The sequence below is a fragment of the Rhinoderma darwinii genome, unplaced genomic scaffold (genome assembly GCF_050947455.1).
Source record: "Rhinoderma darwinii isolate aRhiDar2 unplaced genomic scaffold, aRhiDar2.hap1 Scaffold_4544, whole genome shotgun sequence".
Taxonomy (NCBI): Eukaryota; Metazoa; Chordata; class Amphibia; order Anura; family Rhinodermatidae; genus Rhinoderma; species Rhinoderma darwinii.
The window spans coordinates 41,426-67,090 of NW_027463964.1; the positions used below are offsets into that span (position 1 = coordinate 41,426).

At 48.4% G+C, this 25,665-nt stretch overlaps 1 protein-coding gene across 1 annotated transcript; it reads left to right on the forward strand.

Moving 5' to 3' along the window:
• The first annotated feature begins 1,601 nt into the window (after positions 1 to 1,601).
• LOC142717125 (lymphocyte antigen 6E-like) lies at positions 1,602 to 22,357 on the forward strand. The gene is made up of 3 exons (XM_075848730.1): positions 1,602 to 1,791; positions 14,325 to 14,444; positions 22,090 to 22,357. The coding sequence occupies exons 1-3, from the start codon at positions 1,602 to 1,604 to the stop codon at positions 22,296 to 22,298; spliced, it is 519 nt and encodes a 172-aa protein (XP_075704845.1). The 3' UTR covers positions 22,299 to 22,357.
• Positions 22,358 to 25,665: the final 3,308 nt, after the last annotated feature.

The following is a 25,665-nucleotide window of genomic DNA, read 5'->3' on the forward strand; positions in this document are numbered from 1 at the left end:
GTGGTCCTTGGAGGGGATTTCAATACTATCGCGAGGTCCCGAGAGGAGGTCGCAGGGACCAGCGTCGAGCTAAACAGGATAGCTAGCGATGCTCGCCTGGTGGATGTTCACATCAAACACACCCCAGGTCACGGTGGATTCACCTTTCATAGGGGAAGTTGTAGGTCTAGGATAGATCGGTTCTTTCTGAAGGACAACGCTGTCTCTTCAGCAGTATCTGTTGTTGAGGTGGAGTTTTCCGATGGGTAGAGGCCATTGGAAGCTCAATTCGTCTCTTCTGGAGGACGTGGAGGTAAGACAATCCTTTGAGGATTTCCTGCAGAGCCAAGTGCTCCTGCTGGATCTGTGTAACAGCGAGTCGGAGTGGTGGGATATACTTAAAAAACGGTTGCGAGAATCTTCCACCAGCTCTCGAGCCTCAGAAGCCAGAACAGGGATTGCTTGGATCGCGGCCTGAGGAGGAAACTCTAACATCTAGTCTCGACTGTGGGTAGCCGCGAGGACATCTCCAGTGTGAAATGCCTGCCCAAGAGCTGTCAGTATAATAGGTAGGCATCCTTGGTTTTTTAGAGGGATTTCGGGAGGTACCGCTCGCCCGACTCCTACAAGAACTGCAAGATGTTAGTAAATAGTAACATGAATGATTGATAGTACAGGGTCCCTAAAAAGATCCAGATCAGGGATCCTGGAGGTGGTCAGATCCTTTTTCTCTCAGCTCTTGGGTAGAAAGGAGCAGGATCGAGACAAGATGGCGGCTTTCCTGGCTGAAGCCATTTCTGAGCCAGGAGTAGACTCCTCCTTTGACGTTTTGTTATAGCCAATCAAGGAAGAGGAAGTAAGACTGGAGATTGAGGGGCTAGCCCCCAAAAAATCCCCAGGTCCGGGTTGCTTAATGTCCGAGTATTATAAGACCGTTAAGGAGAGTTTGACTCCTCTCTTGACCATGGTCTTTCCTCGGGCGGTCTGCCCAGGTCAATGAGAAGGTCGGCCTTGATTGTTCTATCAAAGGGGAAGGATCCGTCGTGCATTGAGAATTGGAGACCCATAGCACTTCTCAATACGGATAGGAAGATTCTAGCAAAGATACTGTTCAATTGGTTGGTCCAATTTGCGCCCCGGCTCCTCTCGGGGCCCCAACACTGCTCCGTTCCAGGGTGCAGTACGTTTAGTGCTGTTCTCGGTGTCCGGGAAGCCGTGGAGCAAGGCAGGGCTGGCATTTGGGAGGGGTATGTGCTGTCTTTGGATCAGGCAAAAGCATTTGATCAGGTCGACCACGAGTACCTCTGGGTTATCCTTTTGAGGTATGGTCTGCCGGGGAGGTTTGTCGATTGGCTTAAAATTTTATATGTAGGGGCTGAGACCTTCCCGCTTGTTAATGGTTGGGCCGTCCTTTTGGGGTGGGCTCTGGGGTTCACCAGGGCTGTCCTCTGAGTCCCCTTCTATATGTGTTCGCGGTCGACCCTTTTCTTAGGAGGGTCGGCCGCGGACCATTGGTTGGGGTCGGTTTTGGCCTGGCGGCACCGGGGTCTGCTCTGATGATGGTGGCATATGCGGACGACGTCACTCTCTTCGTCTCCTCGAGAGGGGAGGCGGACTGCGTGATGTCGGAAGTTGCCTGCTACTCAGATGCATCTGGGTCCAGTATCAATCAGGACAAGTGTGTCAGTCTCTGGTTGGGGGATGGAGATCCGACTTTTGGTCTCCTGGACACCCTCCCAGTGCCCACAGAGGTGGCAAAAATTCTAGGCATCGAATTTTGCTTTGGAGATTATCCAATCCTAAATTGGGAAGGTAGGTTTAAGATTGCCGCTCAGAAGGTAGCTCAGTGGAAAGGTTGGTCTTGAAGCCTCAGGGAATGGGTCAACCTGATCAAAACATCCCTGATTCCTATCTTAAGTTATGTAGGCAGCGTGTGCATCTTACCAGAATCTCTCTGGACCAGGGTCTATGGTTTGTTCTTCCAGAAAGTCTATGGCTCGGGTTTTAAGGACCCGTCCCTGACCGCTGGCCGTAAAAATACAGCCAGCGGTCGGGAACCAGTTAATGGCAGAGCGGGGAGATACCTCCCTGCTCTGCCGTAGTGTTCAGTGGCGTCCCGCTGTAGCAGCCATAGCGGCAGCTAGTGGAGCCTCCGGCCATGGTGGGGGCCCGTGCCGGCGGGCGACACGGGCCCCCTCATGCCGCGGGCCCCGTAGCAGCCGCTACGGCGGTAGTTACGCCACTGGGTTGGAGTTAGGTGAGAGTGGGAGGAATGGCTGGATCAGAGCATATAGAAGAAAGTAGAAGTCAAAGGTCATGGATGGGTGTGGATGGAGTATGACATAGGTGTGGATGGAGTATGACATAGGTGTGGATGGAGTATGACATAGGTGTGGATGGAGTATGACATAGGTGTGGATGGAGTATGACATAGGTGTGGACGGAGCATGACATAGGTGTGGATGGAGTATGACATAGGTGTGGACGGAGCATGACATAGGTGTGGATGGAGTATGACATAGGTGTGGATGGAGCATGACATAGGTGTGGATGGAGCATGACATAGGTGTGGATGGAGCATGACATAGGTGTGGATGGAGCATGACATAGGTGTGGATGGAGCATGACATAGGTGTGGATGGAGCATGACATAGGTGTGGATGGAGTATGACATAGGTGTGGATGGAGTATGACATAGGTGTGGATGGAGTATGACATAGGTGTGGATGGAGTATGACATAGGTGTGGATGGAGTATGACATAGGTGTGGATGGAGTATGACATAGGTGTGGATGGAGTATGACATAGGTGTGGATGGAGTATGACATAGGTGTGGATGGAGTATGACATAGGTGTGGATGGAGTAAGATATTGGGCATGAGAAAGGTATAAATGTAGAGTGCATGGAAGTGGTAGTAAGAATGGATGAAAGAGAGAATGGTGGTTGGGGCAGGGAAGCGCAAATGGAGAGCATCATGCTCATGTTACGTTGTTATTTGTGTTATTTATATATGAGGTGTATTTTGCCAGTATATGGCTCTGTATGATATGTTATTCAAATTTTTAATAAAAAAAAGATTAGCAGATAATAAAAATACTTACAGGTGACCAGGGCAGATCTACCAGATAATAACAACACTTACAGGTGACCAGGGCAGATCTAGCAGATAATAACACTTACAGGTAACCAGGGCAGATCTACCAGATAATAACAACACTTACAGGTGACCGGGGCAGATCTAGCAGATAATAATAACACTTTCTTGTGACCGGTGCAAATCTAGCAGATAATAATAACACTTACAGGTGACCGGGGCAGATCTACCAGTTAATCATAACATTTACAGGTGACCGGGGCAGATCTAGCAGATAATAATAACACTTACTTGTGACCGGGGCAAATCTAGCAGATAATAATAACACTTACAGGTGACCGGGGCAGATCTACCAGTTAATCATAACACTTACAGGTGACCAGGGCAGATCTACCAGGTAATAATAATACTTACAGTTGACCGGGCAGATCTAGCAGATAATAACACTTACAGGTGACTGGGGCAGATCTTGAAGATAATAATAACACTTACAGGTGACTGGGGAAGATCTACCAGGTAATAATAAACACTTACAGGTGACCGGGCAGATCTAACAGATAATAATAACACTTACAGGTGACCAGAGAAGATCTAGCAGATAATAACACTTGCAGGTGACCGGGGCAGATCTAGCAGATGATAATAACACTTACAGGTGACCAGAGAAGATCTAGCAGATAATAACACTTACGGGTGACTGGAGCAGATTTAGCAGATAATTATAACACTTGCAGGTGACTGGAGCAGATTTATCAGATAATCATAACACTTACAGGTGACCGAGGCAGATCTAGCAAATAATAATAACACTTACAGGTGACCGGGGCAAATCTAGCAGATAATTATAACACTTACAGGTGACCGGGGCTGATCTAGCAGTGGAGAGATTTCATGAACAACCTTGTGGTAGTTGTGGCATCCTAGGACTCACCGAGCTCTTCAGTATGACCCATACTACTAGAAATGTTTGTCTATGAAGGTGACATGCCTGTGTGCTTGATTTTATGCCCCTTTTTGCAATTTGCGTGGCTGAAACACTTGAACCCAATAATTAGCATTGGGGGCACATAGTTTTGGCCATATAGTTTACATGCTGGACATATATTTTCAGTACAACAGATAGATGACATCAGCCCCGGAGCAGCGTGCTGTCGGATCCATGTCAGAAGCAGCAGCACAGCCTCTGTGGTTGGATACATATACGTTTTATACAATAAGTTCTTTATTTCATGGTGCTTGGCGGTTTTCACACCTCAATAGGGCGCGGTACATAAAGCTGCAGGACATCCCTTCCTATTGCAGAGCGTTCCTACACCCGATGTCCGAAAACGTGACAACTGTGATTAGCTTCTGTATTGTACAACATCATTGACTTCATATCATGTAAATCCCACATATGAGCCTGAGAACCACCGGTCGGGGGTAGCAGCAGCTGACAACTTACCTGTGCTGTACCTGACATGTAGAACCAGACAGGTGAGCGCTTATAATCCTTAATCTCTCATCTATAAACCTGTTGGATTTATTGTACGATGTGGCGCCCTATGTCCCGCTTTTTTCTCCATTAGAAACTAATATTTTACCCACACACAGTCAACGATGCCCACATTGTGCCAAAATGTGCCCGGAGCGCCCACAGTGGTCACAAAGTGCCATTATTTGCCCACAGAGGACCATAAAATGCTGCACTGTGCCCTGAGTGTAATACAGTGCCCATATAGTGCTGACATATAGCTCTATATAGTGCCAAACCGTAACCAGTACCAGACTGTACGGACCTGGTGCCATATATATTCCCCGAAGTGCCATACTTTGCCACATAGTCATACACAGCCCAACAGTGCCTCGCCAAAGTGACAAGAGAGCACCGGACTTTGCTCAGATGATTAGTGCCTACATTTCCCAGTGACTCAGTGCCCCCATCACAGTCCCCCACCGATCGGGTGCCATTTCTAATACTGGTCTCCTTATGTGGCAGAGGGGTGTTGGGGCCTCGTCAGACACCAGGGCCGGGTTATCATTGCTTCCCCTGCGCCCTCTAAAGCTTCACCCTTGGCCACGTGGCATCTGTGCTTCCTTCTCAGGGCTACTGGGGACCACAACGACCCCTGGTGGTGAGAGGCGATAACTCCGTCTATCTGCCCCAGAGACAGCGTGTGAGCGGTGCTTCTATTACCCCATCATCCTGCTGCCCGTTCACGGGACGGCGCCGTCCACGCAGCCAAACGCCTCAGGGGTCCTTGTGATTATTCTCAGCAGTCGCTCTACTGATATCATGGCGATTATAAAATGCTGGCGAGCGGCCCGCACCGCATGCTGTGTAGATTTGACCGGTTGCCTCGGCACCGGGTGAGTTATAAACCCCCGTCGTAGTGACTTCATGACCTCATCACAAGTAAATGGGGTGCGTCAGCACGGTTTGGATCTGTTGGACAACGGATCTGGCACGACTACATCTAAAGGACCCCCCATCTTCACAAAATCGTCAGGAGACCACAAATATTGGTTTTAAGTGGCAGATACAAAGCTGACGCAGCGATAGTTACTACAACACAGCCCTGACCCATCTACTGTGACCTCTAATTACAGGTGTAGCCAAAACAATGGTCGGCCGTGTATTTATATAAGGAGCAGCTGAGTATCCGCAGTGTATCTCAGCCCTCCACCTACTCACAGCCATGGCCGCCTACACAAGGCTCCTCCTGGTCGCTGCGCTCTGTATGGGCACAGGTAAGTGCGCTGCCCCTTTAAGATTCTCTTTTATGGTCAGGTACAAGATAGATCTCTATGTCAATATTCCCTATTAGTAAAGCTGGAAGGAAAAAAATGTCTCAAAGGGCATTACCCACAAACAATGTGGAGTGGAAGGTGTTGTAGTGACATGCTCACCTGGAGCACGACACACCTGGAGATTAGGACTTTGATACGTGGATTATCCAGGGAACAGCAGGTCATGGGTTGTGCCGGATACAAAATTCTTTGCCCGGTTTCCAGAAATGTTAGCAGTGTGGTGGGAAGTTCAAACACCAACAGGGAACCCAACGACCCACCGACCCAACGACCCTACAATCCAACGCCCCAGCGACCCACCGACCCAGCGACCCAACGACCCAATGACCCAGCGACCTAACGACCCAACGACCCACTGACCCAACAATCCAACGTCCCAGAGACCCAGCGACCGAACGACCGACCGACCCAACAATCCAACGTCCCAGCGACCCAACGACCCACCGACTCAACGACCCAGCGACCCACCGACTCAACAATCCAACGTCCCAGCGACCCATCAACGCAACGACCCAGCGACCCAACGACCCAAGCAGTGAGCCACTTCACCATTGATATGATCTGCGGCTATCCTATTTCTAGGGCTTTTCTTTTCTTTTATCATATTATTTCTTCATTTTACTTCCTCGGATCAGCCGTTATCGCTCTATATTGTTGTGCCGCTGTTTTCTCCTTGAATCTTCAACTTGTAATTCTGTTGGTTATCGTGTTTTTCCATGGATGTTGGAGGAGCACATCCGCCCCTTTGTGTTTGTGTAGTTATACACGCGAGTATTTGTACTATGGTGTCTGTTAGGGTATGATCACACGGCTTATTTTCGGACGTTTTTCGGGCCGTAAATGGACAAAAAACGGCCAATGGATCTGAAGCAGAACGCCTCCAAACATCTGCCCATTGATTTCAATGGGAAAAACGGCGTTCTGTTCTGACGGGCCGTCTTTTTACGCGGCCGTTTTGAAGAATGGCCGCGTAAAAAAACAGCCACGAAAAAGAAGTGCAGGTCACTTCTTGAGACGTTTTTGGAGCCGTTTTTCATGGAGTCTATAGAAAAACAGCTCCAATAACGGACGTAAAAACGCAGCAAAAAACGCGAGTTGCTAAAAAAACGGCTGAAAATCAGGAACTGTTTTCCCTAGATATCACCTCCGTATTTTCAGACTTTTTGCTAAGCGTGTGAACATCGCCTTATTGTTCTTCACCTCGTCTTGAATAGGGAATGTTCACACGCAGTGACCAAAAACATCTGAAAATACGGAGCTGATATCAAGGGAAAACAGCTCCTGATTTTCAGCCTTTTTTTAGCAACTCGCGTTTTTCGTGGCGTTTTTTACGGCAGTTTTTGGAGCTGTTTTTCTATAGACTCAATGAAAAACGCCTCCAAAAACATCCCATGAAGTGACATGCACTTCTTTTTCGCGGGCGTCTTTTTATGTGCCGTTTTTGGAAAACGAGTCGTAAAAAACGCCCCGTCGGAACAGAACGCCGTATTCCCCATTGAAATCAATGGGCAGATGTTTGGAGGCGTTCTGCTTCCGTTGTTTCAAGTATTTTTCGAGGCATAAATGTCCCGAAATACGCCTGAAAACACTCCGTGTGAACACACCCTGATATTTATCATGTATGTGCGCCTGCCTGTCATCCACCAACGCCTCAATTATTTATTTTGCTTCAATATACCGGCACCCTGAACTATACGCTCACACATGTAAGACGTGCAACTTGGTATCAACAAAATGTCTACGTAACCGTATCCCCACAGCCCCGAGGAGTCAATACTTGTGTAAGGCCTCGTTCACATCTGCGTTGGGGTCCCGTTCTGACGTTCCGTCTGAGCTTTCCGTCAGAACGGGACCCTGAACAGACACGAACTGTCATTGACGGAAACCAGAAGGAAACCGTAGTCGACTGCGCTATTGCTTCCGGCTTCGGGTCTGTTCACATCACCGTTGACTTTCCGTTCCGGGGTTCCGTCGGAGGTTTCCATCGGGTGAACCCCGCAACGGAAAGTCAAACTGAAACCACAGCTTCTGTTTCCGTCACCATTGATATCAATGCTGACGGAAACATCGCTAATGGTTTCCGTTCGTCACCATTCCGGCAGGTTTCCGTTTTAACGACGGAATCAATAGCGGAGTCGACTGCTCTACGGTCCTCTCCTTTATCAAAATACTTTCCCCTTCCCAAACATTCCCCCCCCCCTTTGGATACTTTCAGCGAATAAATCCGGCCCCGTTCCAGCATGTGACCCGTCCACGTAGCCGCTCTCTGTCACTCCACGCAGGGCCGCCATCAGGGGGGTATTAGGGGTAGTGGTGTGAGGGGCCCGGCCAAACCTAATTGAAAGGGGGGCCCGGCAACTGCCTCAACATTCTTTTGGTAGGAAAAAACGGGCCCCTGCAATGGGGCCCGTTTTTTTCACCAAAAGAATGTCGTGAGCTGCTGCTGCTGCTGCTGCGGGCCCCCTCCCCTCGTCATGGGGGGCCGTCAAACCGTCCGCCCGTGCGCGCACCCGATCGCACGCACAAGGAAACTCCCGCGCGTGCGCGCATCCACGAACGCCCGCACTGGAGACCGCCCGCGCGCGCACCCGCGAGCGGCCGCGCGCGCACCCACGAACGAAGCGCGCGCAGCCGCGGACACACATGGACAAAACTTACCTGGAGCCTGGCTGGAGGTGAAGGACTGGACGTCTGGACCGAAGACCTCCCCTGGAAGACATCGCCGGAAGAGGACTGGAGTGGGAGCAGCTCTTCTGACACAGTGAGTAAATTATCTCAAAGTGTTGTTTATGTATGGCCCTGTTCACACAGTATTTTGCAGGCAAAAAAAAATCTGCCTCAAAATTGCTTAAAGAATTTTGAGGCAGATTTTGACCTGCCCACACTATCTTGCCGCGTTTTTTTTGCTGCGTTTTTTGCTCGCGGCGATTGAGGACAGCAGACAAAAAACGCAGCGAAAAATGCATTTTCTGCCTCCCATTGATTTAGATGGGAGGTCAGAGGCGGAACCGCGGCAAGAAAGGACGTGCTGCTTTTTCTTTTTTCCGCGACTGGCTCCCATTGATTTCAGATTAAATCAATGGGAGGCGGTTTTGGAAGTTGTTTGGTGCTGATTCTGAGGCAGCGTCCGAGTCAATATCAAGGGCCAAAAACTCTGTGAACTGGGCCTTATTGTTAGGGCTTATTCAGACGAACGTGTAATACATCCGTGCAACGTGTGTGATTTTCACCTCGCACGGACCTATGTTACTCTATGGGGCCGTGCAGACTGTCAGTGATTTTCACGCGCCTGGCACGGACCTATGTTACTCTATGGGGCCGTGCAGACTGTCAGTGATTTTCACGCGCCTGGCACGGACCTATGTTACTCTATGGGGCCGTGCAGACTGTCCGTGAGTTTCATGCAGCGTGTGTCCGTGTGTCCGCTGCGTAAAACTCACGACATGTCCGATATTTGTGCATTGTTCGCGCATCACGCACCCATTGAAGTCAATGGGTGGGTGAAAATCACGCCCAGCACTTCCGCAGCCGTATAAACTATGAATGAAAACAGAAAAGCACCACGTGCTACAAACATACAAACAGAGTGTCATAATGATGGCGGCTGCTCGAAAATCACGCAGCCACGCATCATACGCTGCTGACACACGGAGCTGTTATGGACCTTTTGCATGCGCAAAACGCCACGTTTTTTGCGCGTGCAAAAAGCACACGCTTGTGTAAATCCGGCCTCAGGGTAGGAACACACTCGGCATGAACACTGCGGATTTTATGCAACACATTTTATTGTGGATAATCCGCAGCGTATCACAGTCGCAGCAGAGAGGGTCAGATATGAACAAATCTCATCCACACGCTGCAAAAAAAATGGACCTGCCGTGTGGCTTTTGGCTTTTTAAGCCGCAGCGTGTCAATGTATTCTGTGGGATCGCTGCTCCTCTGTTGCGGAAATGCTGCGGTTCTGCCGCAAAAATCACACAAGAGAAGAAAAAAAAGGTACTTTTTTAAATTGATAAAGTTTAGACTTGCCCCGGCCGTAGTCCTGGTGACGCGATCCTCTATTCTTAGCGCAGCCCCGCCTCCTGTCATGACGTTTCATCCCATGTGACTGCTGCAGCGGTCACATGGTCTACAGCGTCATCCCAGGAGGCGGGGCTACGTTCAGAAGAGAGAGATGCGTCACTTAAACTACGGCCGGGGTAAGTCTAAACTTTTTTTTCCCTGCAGGATTCCCGCAGCGGACACGCCTCACCAAACCTGCGCCACTATTTGGTGCGGTTTTGCTGGCAGAATTCCCTGCGGCTCCCGGGATAAGCTGTGTAGTTTTACTCAGCATATCCGCCTAGTGTGTCCCTTATGATGTCGCTCCTGGAGCTGCTGCCGCTCTCTAAATAGGCAGTTGGTCCAGTAGAATTTGGAATTATTTTTTTTTGTGAACCAGCTTAAAAAAACACAAAACTTTTGTGTTAGGGCCTGTTCACATCACCGTTCACTTCCGCTCCGGGGTTCCTTCTGAGGTTTCTGTCGGGTGAACCCCGCAACGGAAAGTGAAAGTGACAGCACAGCTTCCGTTTCAGTCACCATTAATCTCAATGGTGACGGAAACATCGCTAATGGCTTCCGTTCGTCACCATTCCGGCTGGTTTTCGGACGGAATCAATAGCGCAGTCGACTGCGCTAATGGTGATGGAAACGGAAGCTGTGCTGTCACTTTCACTTTCCGTTGCGGGGTTCACCCGACAGAAACCTCAGAAGGAACCCCGGAGCGGAAGCGAACGGTGATGTGAACAGGCCCTAACACAAAAGTTTTGTATTTTTTTAAGCTGGTTCACAAAAAAAAATAATTCCAAATTCTACTGGACCAACTGCCTATTTAGAGACCGGCAGCAGCTCCAGGAGCGACATCATAAGGGACACACTAGGCGGATATGCTGAGTAAAACTCCACAGCTTATCCGCCCCGGGAGCCGCAGGGAATTCCGCCAGCAAAACCGCACCAAATAGTGGCTCAGGTTTGGTGAGGCGCGTCCGCTGCGGGAATCCTGCAGGGAAAAAAAAGTTTAGACTTACCCCGGCCGTAGTCCTGGTGACGCATCTCTCTCTTCTGAACGTAGCCCCGCCTCCTGGGATGACGCTGTAGACCATGTGACCGCTGCAGCAGTCACATGGGATGAAACGTCATGACAGGAGGCGGGGCTGCGCTAAGAATAGAGGATCGCGTCACCATGACTACGGCCGGGGCAAGTCTAAACTTTTTTATAAATTTAAAAAAGTGCCTTTTTTTTTTTTTCTCATGTGTGATTTTTGCGGCAGAACCGCAGCATTTCCGCAACAGAGGAGCGGCGATTCCACAGAATACATTGACACGCTGCGGCTTAAAAAGCCAAAAAGCCACACGGCAGGTCCATTATTTTTGCAGCGTGTGGATGAGATTTGTTCATATCTGACCCACTCTGCTGCGACTGTAATACGCTGCGGATTATCCACAATAAAATGTGTTGCATAAAATCCGCAGTGCTCATGCCTAGTGTGTTCCTACCCTGAGGCCGGATTTACACGAGCGTGTGCTTTTTGCGCGCGCAAAAACGTGGCGTTTTGCGTTTGCAAAAGGTCCATAACAGCTCCGTGTGTCAGCAGCGTATGATGCGCGGCTGTGATTTTCGCGCAGCCGCCATCATTATGACACTCTGTTTGTATGTTTGTAGCACGTGGTGCTTTTCTGTTTTCATTCATAGTTTATACGGCTGCGGAAGCGCTGGGCGTGATTTTCACGCACCCATTGACTTCAATGGGTGCGTGATGCGCGAACAATGCACAAATATAGGACATGTCGTGAGTTTTACGCAGCGGACACACGGACACACGCTGCGTGAAAATCACTGACAGTCTGAACAACCCCATAGAGTAACACAGGTCCGTGCGAGGCGCGTGAAAATCACACACGTTGCACGGATGTATTACACGTTCGTCTGAATAAGCCCTAACAATAAGACCCAGTTCACAGAGTTTTTGGGCCTTGATATTGACTCGGACACTGCGTCAGAATCAGCACCAAACAACTTCCAAAACCGCCTCCCATTGATTTAATCTGAAATCATCGAAATCAATGGGAGCCAGTCGCGGAAAAAAGAAAAAGCAGCACGTCCTTTCTTGTCGCGGTTCTGCCTCTGACCTGCCATCGAAATCAATGGGAGGCAGAAAATGCATTTTTCGCTGCGTTTTCTGTCTGCTGTCCTCAATCGCCGCAGGCAAAAAACGCGGCAAGATAGTGTGGGCAGGTCAAAATCTGCCTCAAAATTCGGTGCGCGGTTCCAGGCGGTCGCCGGTGCGCATGCGCGGGAGTTTGCGGGTGCGCGTGATCGGTCGCACGGGCGGCGGTGTTTGACGGCCCCCATGCTACCCAGGGCCGCCATCAGGGGGGGTATTAGGGGTACTGATGTGAGAGGCCCGGCCAAACCTAATTGAAAGGGGGGCCCGCAGCTCATGACATTCTTTTGGTGAAAAAAACGGGCCCCATTGCAGGGGCCTGTTTTTTTTCTACCAAAGGCAAGTCGCGGCAGTTTGCCGGGCCCCCCTTTCAATTAGGTTTGGCCGGGCCTCTCACATCAGTACCCATAATACCCCCCCTGATGGCGGCCCTGGGTACCATGATATAGTGCTGGACGGAGTACCGTTAACAGGCGGTGCCACGGTAGGGGGGCCCAGAAAATGTAGCTGTAGGGGGCCCTGAAATTACTGATGGCGGCCCTGACTCCACGTACACGGCGCTTCTACAGTCATTACATCTTTCCATCTGCTGCACATACTGTATCATTATACAATGGACCTTTGACCTTTCCTCATTGTCGTTTTCCCGTTTTTTTCTGTATAAATGTTTGTGCCTCCTGTTGAGTTCCTTTATCTCTGTGATTTCGCCTGATCCGGCTCCGAAACGCGTCGTTTTTTTCCATCCATTTTAATAAAGTACTTTCAAGTTCATAGAGTGTTTCCCTGCCATGCGACACTAAGGAACCAATTTCACACCTTTTTCAAAATGGAACTGCGCCGTTTGTAGGGCTGATTTTTGGGAAATTCCCACCACACTGTTACCAATGTTCCCTATTAGAGCACATGGTGTCATAGGGGGGCCCCTGCTCAGGACACCAGTCTATGAGAGACAGTGGCGAGCTGCGCACAAGCTGTGGGGGATTCTGTCTGTGTAACGACATGTCATACCACATCATCCCTGCAGAGGAAGTCGGCTGTGCGATGACACAGCCCCTTTAAGACTTAAAGAGGCTGTCACCACATTATAAGTGGCCTATATTGTACATGATGTGATCGGCGCTGTAATGTAGATTACAACAGTGTTTTTTATTTAGAAAAACGATCAATTTTGACGGAGTTATGAACAATTTTAGATTTATGCTGATGAGTTTCTTAATGCCCAACTGGGCGTGTTTTTACTTTTTACCAACTGGGCGTTGTGGAGAGAAGTGTATGACGCTGACCAATCAGCGACCAATCAGACCAATCACCGTCATACCCTTCTCCCCATTCATGCAATCAGACATCGTGATCTCGCGAGATCTCGCTGTGCTGTCATTAAGACCCAAACAAATGTTACCGAATTGTCGGGATTGTGAATAGACATCGCGTCCTGGCTGGAGGTGATGTCTATTAACTCTCAAGGCACTTCAGTAACGTTAAAGTGGGAGAAAGTGACAGCACAGCGAGATCTCGCGAGATCATGATGTCTGATTACATGAATGGGGAGAAGTGTATGACACTGATTGGTCACTGATTGGTCACTGATTGGTCACTGATTGGTCACTGATTAGTCGCTGATTGGTAACTGATTGGTCGCTGATTGGTCACTGATTGGTCGCTGATTGGTCACTGATTGGTCACTGATTGGTCACTGATTGGTCAGCGTCACACACTCTTCTCCACAACGCCCACTTGGTCATATAGTAAAACACGCCCAGTTGTTCATTAAGAAACTCATTAACATAAATCATTAACTAAAATTGCTCATAACTTAGTCAAAATTGATTGTTTTTCTAAATAAAAAACACTGCTTTTATCTACATTACAGCGCCGACCACATCATGTACAATATAGGGCACTTATAATGTGGTGACAGCCTCTTTAAGTCTTAAAGGGGCTGTGTCGTCGCACAGCCGGCTCCCTCTGCAGGGATGATGTGGTATGACATGTCGTTACATAGACAGGATCCCCCACAGCTTATGTGCAGCTCGCCACTGTCTCTCATAGAAATATAGGAAATATTTCCATTTATTTAGCCAGACTGTATATCGTTTTTGTTGATGCCATTCCTATACCCAGCAGGGCCCCTGATGCCGCAGTCATTCTCCTAATGCCTGAGCTCTGGTTGGGAGGCAATGCTGGGCCTTGTAGTCCCACAAAAACCTGGTCTCTGTACATTTTATTTGATGATTATTTGTTTTGTTTCTTTCAGTTTACACCTTAAGCTGCTACACATGCACATCTCAGAGCAGCAACACCAACTGCATGACCGCGACCAACTGCTCCGCTACCGCCACGTCCTGTATGACCTCCGTGGTGTCCGGCGGAATCGGTGAGTGGCACAGTCTATAATCCAGCTCATAAAACCTCCAGGAGAGGCTGTGACCGGAGAATACAGAGGCTCCATAGTGTGACCGCTCTTACAGTAGAGGCTCCATAGTGTGACCGCTCTTACAGTAGAGGCTCCATAGTGTGACTGCTCTTACAGTAGAGGTTCCATAGTGTGACTGCTCTTACAGTAGAGGTTCCATAGTGTGACTGCTCTTACAGTAGAGGTTCCATAGTGTGACCGCTCTTACAGTAGAGGTTCCATAGTGTGACTGCTCTTACAGTAGAGGTTCCATAGTGTGACTGATCTTACAGTAGAGGTACCATAGTGTAACTGCTCTTACAGTAGAGGTTCCATAGTGTGACTGCTCTTACAGTAGAGGTTCCATAGTGTGACTGCTCTTACAGTAGAGGGTCCATAGTGTGACTGCTCTTACAGTAGAGGTTCCATAGTGTGACTGCTCTTACAGTAGAGGTTCCATAGTGTGACTGCTCTTACAGTAGAGGCTCCATAGTGTGACTGCTCTTACAGTAGAGGTTCCATGGTGTGACTGCTCTTACAGTAGAGGTTCCATAGTGTGACTGCTCTTACAGTAGAGGCTCCATCGTGTGACTGCTCTTACAGTAGAGGTTCCATAGTGTGACTGCTCTTATAGTAGAGGATCCATAGTGTGACTGATCTTACATTAGAGGTTCCATAGTGTGACTGCTCTTACAGTAGAGGTTCCATAGTGTGACTGCTCTTACAGTAGAGGCTCCATAGTGTGACTGCTCTTACAGTAGAGGTTCCATAGTGTGACTGCTCTTACAGTAGAGGTTCCATAGTGTGACTGCTCTTACAGTAGAGGTTCCATAGTGTGACTGCTCTTACAGTAGAGGTTCCATATTATGACTGCTCTTACAGTAGAGGTTCCATAGTGTGACTGCTCTTACAGTAGAGGTTCCATAGTGTGACTGCTCTTACAGTAGAGGCTCCATAGTGTGACTGCTCTTACAGTAGAGGTTCCATGGTGTGACGGATCTTACGGTAGAGGTTGAATATTGTGACTGCACTTAAAGTAGAGGTTCCATAGTGTGACTGCTCTTACAGTAGAGGTTCCATAGTGTGACTGCTCTTACAGTAGAGGCTCCATAGTGTGACTGCTCTTACAGTAGAGGTTCCATAGTGTGACTGCTCTTACAGTAGAGGTTCCATAGTGTGACTGCTCTTACAGTAGAGGTTCCATAGTGTGACTGATCATACAGTAGAGGTTCCATAGTGTGACTGCTCTTACTGTAGAGGATCCATAGTGTGACTGCTCTTACAGTAGAGGTTCCATAGTGTGGCTGCTCTTACAGTAGAGGTTCCATAGTGTGACTGCTCTTACAGTAGAGGTTCCATAGTGTGACTGATCATACAGTAAAGGTTCCATAGTGTGACTGATCTTACAGTAGAGGGTCCATAGTGTGACTGCTCTTACAGTAGAGGATCCACAGTGTGACTGCTCTTACAGTAGAGGTTCCATAGTGTGGCTGCTCTTACAGTAGAGGTTCCATAGTGTGACTGCTCTTACAGTAGAGGTTCCATAGTGTGACTGCTCTTACAGTAGAGGTTCCATAGTGTGACTGCTCTTACTGTAGAGGATCCATAGTGTGACTGCTCTTACAGTAGAGGTTCCATAGTGTGGCTGCTCTTACAGTAGAGGTTCCATAGTGTGACTGCTCTTACAGTAGAGGTTCCATAGTGTGACTGATCATACAGTAAAGGTTCCATAGTGTGACTGCTCTTACAGTAGAGGTTCCATAGTGTGACTGATCTTACAGTAGAGGCTCCATAGTGTGACTGCTCTTACAGTAGAGGTTCCATGGTGTGACTGCTCTTACAGTAGAGGGTCCATAGTGTGACTGCTCTTACAGTAGAGGGTCCATAGTGTGACTGCTCTTACAGTAGAGGTTCCATAGTGTGACTGCTCTTACAGTAGAGGTTCCATAGTGTGGCTGCTCTTACAGTAGAGGTTCCATAGTGTGACTGATCTTACAGCAGAGGTTCCATGGTGTGACTGCTCTTACAGTAGAGGGTCCATAGTGTGACTGCTCTTACAGTAGAGGTTCCATAGTGTGACTGCTCTTACAGTAGAGGTTCCATAGTGTGACTGCTCTTACAGTAGAGGTTCCATAGTGTGGCTGCTCTTACAGTAGAGGTTCCATAGTGTGACTGCTCTTACAGTAGAGGTTCCATAGTGTGACTGCTCTTACAGTAAGTAGAGGTTCCATAGTGTGACCGCTCTTACAGTAGAGGTTCCATAGTGTGACTGCTCTTACAGTAGAGGTTCCATAGTGTGACTGCTCTTACAGTAGAGGCTCTATAGTGTGACTGCTCTTACAGTAGAGGTTCCATGGTGTGACTGATCTTACAGTAGAGGTTCCATAGTGTGACTGCTCTTACAGTAGAGGTTCCATAGTGTGACTGCTCTTACAGTAGAGGGTCCATAGTGTGACTGCTCTTACAGTAGAGGTTCCATAGTATGACCGCTCTTACATTAGAGGTTCCATAGTGTGACCGCTCTTACAGTAGAGGGTCCATAGTGTGACCGCTCTTACAGTAGAGGGTCCATAGTGTGACTGCTCTTACAGTAGAGGTTCCATAGTGTGGCTGCTCTTACAGTAGAGGTTCCATAGTGTGACTGCTCTTACAGTAGAGGTTCCATAGTGTGACTGCTCTTACAGTAGAGGTTCCATAGTGTGACTGCTCTTACAGTAGAGGTTCCATAGTGTGACTGCTCTTACAGTAGAGGTTCCATAGTGTGACTGCTCTTACAGTAGAGGCTCCATAGTGTGACTGATCTTACAGTAGAGGTTCCATAGTGTGACTGCTCTTGCAGTAGAGGCTCCATAGTGTGACTGCTCTTACAGTAGAGGTTCCATAGTGTGGCTGCTCTTACAGTAGAGGTTCCATAGTGTGACTGCTCTTACAGTAGAGGTTCCATAGTGTGACTGATCTTACAGTAGAGGTTCCATAGTGTGACTGCTCTTACAGTAGAGGGTCCATAGTGTGACTGCTCTTGCAGTAGAGGTTCCATAGTGTGACATATCTTACAGTAGAGGTTCCATAGTGTGACTGATCTTACAGTAGAGGTTCCATAGTGTGACTGCTCTTACAGTAGAGGTTCCATAGTGTGACTGCTCTTACAGTAGAGGTTCCATAGTGTGACTGATCTTACAGTAGAGGCTCCATAGTGTGACTGCTCTTACAGTAGAGGTTCCATAGTGTGACTGCTCTTACAGTAGAGGTTCCATAGTGTGACTGCTCTTACAGTAGAGGCTCCATAGTGTGACTGATCTTACAGTAGAGGTTCCATAGTGTGACTGCTCTTGCAGTAGAGGCTCCATAGTGTGACTGCTCTTACAGTAGAGGTTCCATAGTGTGGCTGCTCTTACAGTAGAGGTTCCATAGTGTGACTGCTCTTACAGTAGAGGTTCCATAGTGTGACTGATCTTACAGTAGAGGTTCCATAGTGTGACTGCTCTTACAGTAGAGGGTCCATAGTGTGACTGCTCTTGCAGTAGAGGTTCCATAGTGTGACATATCTTACAGTAGAGGTTCCATAGTGTGACTGATCTTACAGTAGAGGTTCCATAGTGTGACTGCTCTTACAGTAGAGGTTCCATAGTGTGACTGCTCTTACAGTAGAGGTTCCATAGTGTGACTGATCTTACAGTAGAGGTTCCATAGTGTGACTGCTCTTACAGTAGAGGGTCCATAGTGTGACTGCTCTTGCAGTAGAGGTTCCATAGTGTGACATATCTTACAGTAGAGGTTCCATAGTGTGACTGTTCTTACAGTAGAGTTCCATAGTGTGACTGATCTTACAGTAGAGGCTCCATAGTGTGACTGCTCTTACAGTAGAGGTTCCATAGTGTGACTGCTCTTACAGTAGAGGTTCCATAGTGTGACTGATCTTACAGTAGAGGTTCCATAGTGTGACTGCTCTTATAGTAGAGGTTCCATAGTGTGACTGCTCTTACAGTAGAGGTTCCATAGTGTGACTGATCTTACAGTAGAGGTTCCATAGTGTGACTGCTCTTACAGTAGAGGTTTCATAGTGTTACTGCTCTTACAGTAGAGGCTCCATAGTGTGACTGCTCTTACAGTAGAGGTTCCATAGTGTGACTGCTCTTACAGTAGAGGCTCCATAGTGTGACTGCTCTTACAGTAGAGGTTCCATAGTGTGGCTGCTCTTACAGTAGAGGTTCCATAGTGTGACTGCTCTTACAGTAGAGGTTCCATAGTGTGACTGCTCTTACAGTAGAGGTTCCATAGTGTGACTGCTCTTACAGTAGAGGCTCCATAGTGTGACTGCTCTTACAGTAGAGGTTCCATAGTGTGACTGCTCTTACAGTAGAGGTTCCATAGTGTGACTGCTCTTACAGTAGAGGTTCCATAGTGTGACTGATCTTACAGTAGAGGTTCCATAGTGTGACTGCTCTTACAGTAGAGGGTCCATAGTGTGACTGCTCTTACAGTAGAGGTTCCATAGTGTGACTGTTCTTACAGTAGAGTTCCATAGTGTGACTGATCTTACAGTAGAGGCTCCATAGTGTGACTGCTCTTACAGTAGAGGTTCCATAGTGTGACTGCTCTTACAGTAGAGGTTCCATAGTGTGACTGATCTTACAGTAGAGGTTCCATAGTGTGACTGCTCTTACAGTAGAGGTTCCATAGTGTGACTGCTCTTACAGTAGAGGTTCCATAGTGTGACTGATCTTACAGTAGAGGTTCCATACTGTGACTGCTCTTACAGTAGAGGTTCCATAGTGTGACTGATCTTACAGTAGAGGTTCCATAGTGTGACTGCTCTTACAGTAGAGGTTTCATAGTGTTACTGCTCTTACAGTAGAGGCTCCATAGTGTGACTGCTCTTACAGTAGAGGTTCCATAGTGTGACTGCTCTTACAGTAGAGGTTCCATAGTGTGACTGCTCTTACAGTAGAGTTCCATAGTGTGACTGCTCTTACAGTAAAGTTCCATAGTGTGACTGCTCTTACAGTAGAGGTCCCATAGTGTGACTGCTCTTACAGTAGAGGTTTCATAGTGTTACTGCTCTTACAGTAGAGGCTCCATAGTGTGACTGCTCTTACAGTAGAGGTTCCATAGTGTGACTGATCTTACAGTAGAGGGTCCATAGTGTGACTGCTCTTACAGTAGAGTTCCATAGTGTGACTGATCTTACAGTAGAGGTTCCATAGTGTGATTGATCTTACAGTAGAGGTTCCATAGTGTGACTGCTCTTACAGTAGAGGTTCCATAGTGTGACTGATCTTACAGTAGAGGTTCCATAGTGTGACTGATCTTACAGTAGAGGGTGCATAGTGTGACTGATCTTACAGTAGAGGGTCCATAGTGTGACCGATCTTACAGTAGAGGTTCCATAGTGTGACTGCTCTTACAGTAGAGGTTCCATAGTGTGACTGATCTTACAGTAGAGTTCCATAGTGTGACTGATCTTACAGTAGAGGTTCCATAGTGTGATTGATCTTACAGTAGAGGTTCCATAGTGTGACTGATCTTACAGTAGAGGTTCCATAGTGTGACTGATCTTACAGTAGAGGGTGCATAGTGTGACTGATCTTACAGTAGAGGGTCCATAGTGTGACCGATCTTACAGTAGAGGTTCCATAGTGTGACTGATCTTACAGTAGAGGGTGCATAGTGTGACTGATCTTACAGTAGAGGTTCCGTAGTGTGACTGCTCTTACAGTAGAGGTTCGATAGTGTGACTGCTCTTACAGTAGAGGGTGCATAGTGTGACTGATCTTACAGTAGAGGGTCCATAGTGTGACCGATCTTACAGTAGAGGTTCCATAGTGTGACTGATCTTACAGTAGAGGTTCCATAGTGTGACTGATCTTACAGTAGAGGGTGCATAGTGTGACTGATCTTACAGTAGAGGTTCCATAGTGTGACTGCTCTTACAGTAGAGGTTCCATAGTGTGACTGCTCTTACAGTAGAGGTTCGATAGTGTGACTGCTCTTACAGTAGAGGCTCCATCGTGTGACTGCTCTTACAGTAGAGTTCCATAGTGTGACTGCTCTTACAGTAGAGGCTCCATAGTGTGACTGCTCTTACAGTAGAGGGTCCATAGTGTGACTGCTCTTACAGTAGAGGGTCCATAGTGTGACTGCTCTTACAGTAGAGGGTCCATAGTGTGACTGCTCTTACAGTAGAGAGTTCCATAGTGCGACTGTTCTTACAGTAGATCGTTTCATAGTGTGACTGCTCTTACAGTAGAGGTTCCATAGTGTGACTGCTCTTACAGTAGAGGTTCCATAGTGTGACTGCTCTTACAGTAGAGGTTCCATAGTGTGACTGCTCTTACAGTAGAGGTTCCATAGTGTGACTGCTCTTACAGTAGGGGTTCCATAGTGTGACTGCTCTTACAGTAGAGGTTCCATAGTGTGACTGGTCTTACAGTAGAGGTTCCATAGTGTGACTGGTCTTACAGTAGAGGTTCCATAGTGTGACCGCTCTTACAGTAGAGGTTCCATAGTGTGACTGCTCTTACAGTAGAGGTTCCATAGTGTGACTGATCTTACAGTAGAGGCTCCATAGTGTGACTGCTCTTACAGTAGAGGTTCCATAGTGTGACTGCTCTTACAGTAGAGGTTCCATAGTGCGACTGTTCTTACAGTAGAGGTTCCATAGTGTGACTGATCTTACAGTAGAGGCTCCATAGTGTGACTGCTCTTACAGTAGAGGTTCCATAGTGTGACTGCTCTTACAGTAGAGGTTCCATAGTGCGACTGTTCTTACAGTAGAGGCTCCATAGTGTGACTGCTCTTACAGTAGAGGTTCCATAGTGTGACTGCTCTTACAGTAGAGGTTCCATAGTGTGACTGCTCTTACAGTAGAGGTTCCATAGTGTGACTTCTCTTACAGTAGAGAGTTCCATAGTGTGACTTCTCTTACAGTAGAGGTTCCATAGTGTGACTGCTCTTACAGCAGAGTTTCCATAGTGTGACTGCTCTTACAGTAGAGGTTCCATAGTGTGACTGCTCTTACAGTAGAGGTTCCATAGTGTGACTGCTCTTACAGTAGAGGGTCCATAGTGTGACTGCTCTTACAGTAGAGGCTCCATAGTGTGACTGCTCTTACAGTAGAGGTTCCATAGTGTGACTGCTCTTACAGTAGAGGTTCCATAGTGTGACTGCTCTTACAGTAGAGGTTCCATAGTGCGACTGTTCTTACAGTAGAGGCTCCATAGTGTGACTGCTCTTACAGTAGAGGTTCCATAGTGTGACTGCTCTTACAGTAGAGGTTCCATAGTGTGACTGCTCTTACAGTAGAGGTTCCATAGTGTGACTTCTCTTACAGTAGAGAGTTCCATAGTGTGACTTCTCTTACAGTAGAGGTTCCATAGTGTGACTGCTCTTACAGCAGAGTTTCCATAGTGTGACTGCTCTTACAGTAGAGGTTCCATAGTGTGACTGCTCTTACAGTAGAGGTTCCATAGTGTGACTGCTCTTACAGTAGAGGGTCCATAGTGTGACTGCTCTTACAGTAGAGGCTCCATAGTGTGACTGCTCTTACAGTAGAGGTTCCATAGTGTGACTGCTCTTACAGTACAGCAGTTTGCTCATCTTCTCTCCGTCTTTTCTACTCCACCTGCAGGAAGCCTTTCATATTCCAGCATCACTAAGACTTGCTCCGCAAATTGCACGGCATCGGGAAGTAACATCGTCATAGTCTCAACTAGTGTGTCCTGCTGCAGCACCGACCTGTGTAACACCAGCGGAGCCGCCAGCGTGAAGTCCACCTACACCGTCCTCGCCGTGGCGCTGGGAGTCATCGGGTTTCTCCTGAAAAGCTCCTCTCTGTAACCACCAGATTATATGTGAATCCCAAAATACAGACTGCAATAAAATGCGTGACGGGTGTAGTGGAGTTGTCATGTGTTTGTCATGTGGGGGGGGGGGATTTATAGGGGAACTACACATGAATCTGGGGTACGGGGGATGTACAGCAGTGACGAGGAAAAGACAATTTTGAAACATATTTTCACTCTGCAATCTGCATGACCCGGTTTATTGGGACGCCCTGTTGTTGCAATCATGGCTCAAAATATATTAGACTGAAATTAGTAATGGACTTGTCCACCGATACCCGCCCGGTGATGTATCCGGATCCAGATCATAGGTAATATCGATATATCGGAGGGAAGTAAGACACACATACGCTGCTTGTATGTCTAAAATACTCCTCTGAGGTTTATTGATCAAATAATTAATACACAAATTTTACAGAGTACAGCAATATCGATGTAATAGCAGTGCTGTACTGCGGCCGCGGGTCTCATCAATCCCTCCAAAACCTGCTCAATGTATAAGCTTCTCCTAGTCTGCTCTTCACACTTTTCATCGATACACACTGCACGCGTCACATCACACAAATGTCACATCACACATCACACAAATGTAACATCACACATCACACACATGTCACATCACACAAATGTCACATCACACATCACACAAATGTAACATCACACATCACACACATGTCACATCACACACATGTCACATCACACATCACACACATGTCACATCACACAACACACACGTCACATCACACATCACACACGTCACATCACACATCACACACGTCACATCACACATCACACACGTCACATCACACATCACACACATGTCACATCACACACATGTCACATCTCACATCACACACGTCACATCACACATATCACACATCACACACGTTACATCACACACATTTCACATCCAGGGCCGGCCTTAGGATAGATGGCGCCCTGTGCGAAATGATCTTTCGGTGCCCCACCCCATCATTAAAAAAAAATGCCCCATAAAAAAATTATAATGCCCCTTTAGTGCCTCCATACAGTAGAATAATAATATGTAATAATTGTGCCCACAGTATTATGCCATCTGTAGTGCCCTTACACAGTATAATGTCCGCTTAGTGGCCCCCACACAGTATAGTGCCCCCCTGAAGATTTTGCCATACAGCCTCCCTGTAGACAATGCCATAATCCCCCACTTCCTTTTTGTAAACAGCGCCATACAGTCCCCCACCTCCCCCTTGTAAACAGTGCCATACAGTCTCCCACCTCCCCCTTGTAGACAGTGCCATACAGCCCCCCACCTCCCCCTTATAGACAGTGCCATACAGTCCCCCACCTCCCCCTTATAGACAGTGCCATACAGTCCCCCACCTCCCCCTTATAGACAGTGCCATACAGTCCTCCACCTCCCCCTTGTAGACAGTGCCATACAGTCCTCCACCTCCCCCTTGTAGACAGTGCCATACAGTCCCCCACCTCCCCCTTGGAGACAGTGCCACTCAGTCCCCCACCTCCCCCTTGGAGACAGTGCCATACAGTCCCACACCTCCCCCTTGGAGACAGTGCCATACAGTCCCACACCTCTCCCCTGTAGACAGTGCCATCAAGTCCCCGCACCTCCACCTTGTAGATCGTGCCATACAGTCCCCGCACCTCGCCCTTGTAGACAGTGCCCCCAAACAAAAACAAAAATTGTACTCACCTGGGCCCCGTTCCCATGACGAACTGAGCTGCTCCATGACGGGACCCTGAAGCCTAGTACAGAGTTTCCCAACCTTTTCGGACTCGAGGCAGCACTGGAAAAATAACATTTCCTCTGGATAGAGAGATGTGGTCGCTCCCAACAGCCGGGCAGGCTGTAGCCAGGAGGAATGTGGTCCGTCTACGGTGGCGTGGCAATGATGCGTGCCCTCCCAGAAAGAGGGTGGTGGAGCTGCTGCTGGGGATGGGCTTCAAGGCGAGTGACAGCTTTGCCTTGATACATCCTCGTGGCTCGGTCAAGTTCGACATCAGCTTTGTTCACCCAGGGGGCCTTGAGGTCTTCTGGGGGAACTACGAGCTGGTGAAGGACGAGCCTGGCTGGCGAGACTTTGCTGCACAAGCAATTTCTCACCAAAGTGGTCCCAAGGGAGTGATCGTTCTTACCCGTAACGAGTCACTCTCTTGTATTGATATCATGACCTGGTTGGGAAGGTACGGAGAGCTAGTAGAGATGCCACGGAAGAACTTAGACGAGTTTGGCAACTGGTCAGGGGCCTGGACGTTCATGGTTAAACTAAAGCGTCTGGGACAGACGGTGTCCCACATACCATCGTCTGCTTTCCTGGGAAGAGATCGGATCCTTGACTTCTACCAGGGCAGCCGAAGTTGTGTCACCGGTGTGGCGACCCCTCACATTTGAGTGCAGGCTGCAAGGTGCAGAAGTGTGCTCATTGTGGGGGGATTGGTCATCTAGCCGCATCGTGTGACCAGATTCACTGCAACCTGTGTGGTGACTTAGGTCACCCGTTCAGTCGGTGTCCTCGCTCTGTTGTCAATGCTTGTTCCAAACCTGCGGAGAATGAAAGGAGGGAGGCCTCCGTGGGTGAGGGTGCGGGAAGGGACGATGGGGCACAGGGGCAAGGGAAGAATGCAAAGAAGGGTCCCCCTTCTCGCCAGAGAAGGGTGGAGAAGCGAAGGAAGGAGAGGGAGCGGAGGGTACTCCAGGAAACTGGGATGACCTGATTCGGATCTGGATGCCAACCCCTGAAGCTGATGCCCCTGGGGAGGCCGAATTGAACGAGGAGATGAGGAGGATCCAAAGGGAGCAGAGGGCTGGGGACTCTCAGTCCTCCCACTATGAAAGTGTGGGAGAGGAAGAGAGGACTCAGCCTACAGCAAAAGGGACACCGGGCAAAACCCAAGAGCCAAATACATCTGGCCCCGCCCTGGCCCAGCAAGGTAAATCCTGTACCCCCCTGGTGCGCTATACTGATCGATACCATGCTCTCATACTAAGAGGGAGGGCATGGTAGGGCACCCTAGAGTCGTTGAGCCTCTTCTGCTGCAGGGGCCGTTGCCCCCAGAGGGGGAGGTTGACCCGGAACTTGGGGATGAAGATGGGAATAGGGTGGTGAGTATGGACTCCTCAGTTTGCAAGAAGCGAGGCAAAGAAGGGGGGTCCTCATCAGATAGAGGGGGGGTGGGAAGAAGAAAGCCGTCTAACTCAAACATCCATGATGGCGGCACCCACTCCGTTGACGCTGGCATCAATTAACGTTGCCAGCATTAAGTCAGATAGGGAGAGATTTGCAGCCTTTGATTTTCTTGGCCGAGTTGAAGCCGACATTTTGTTTTTGCAGGAGACCAGGCTGTCACTTTTGGCAGACGTC

Coding starts and splice junctions, on each gene's coding strand:
- LOC142717125 (XM_075848730.1), top strand. CDS start 1,602: ATGTCGGAAGTTGCCTGCTACTCAGATGCATCTGGGTCCAGTATCAAT. Junction 1,792..14,324: donor TCCAATCCTAAATTGGGAAG/GTAGGTTTAAGA, acceptor TGTTTCTTTCAG/TTTACACCTTAAGCTGCTAC. Junction 14,445..22,089: donor CGTGGTGTCCGGCGGAATCG/GTGAGTGGCACA, acceptor CTCCACCTGCAG/GAAGCCTTTCATATTCCAGC.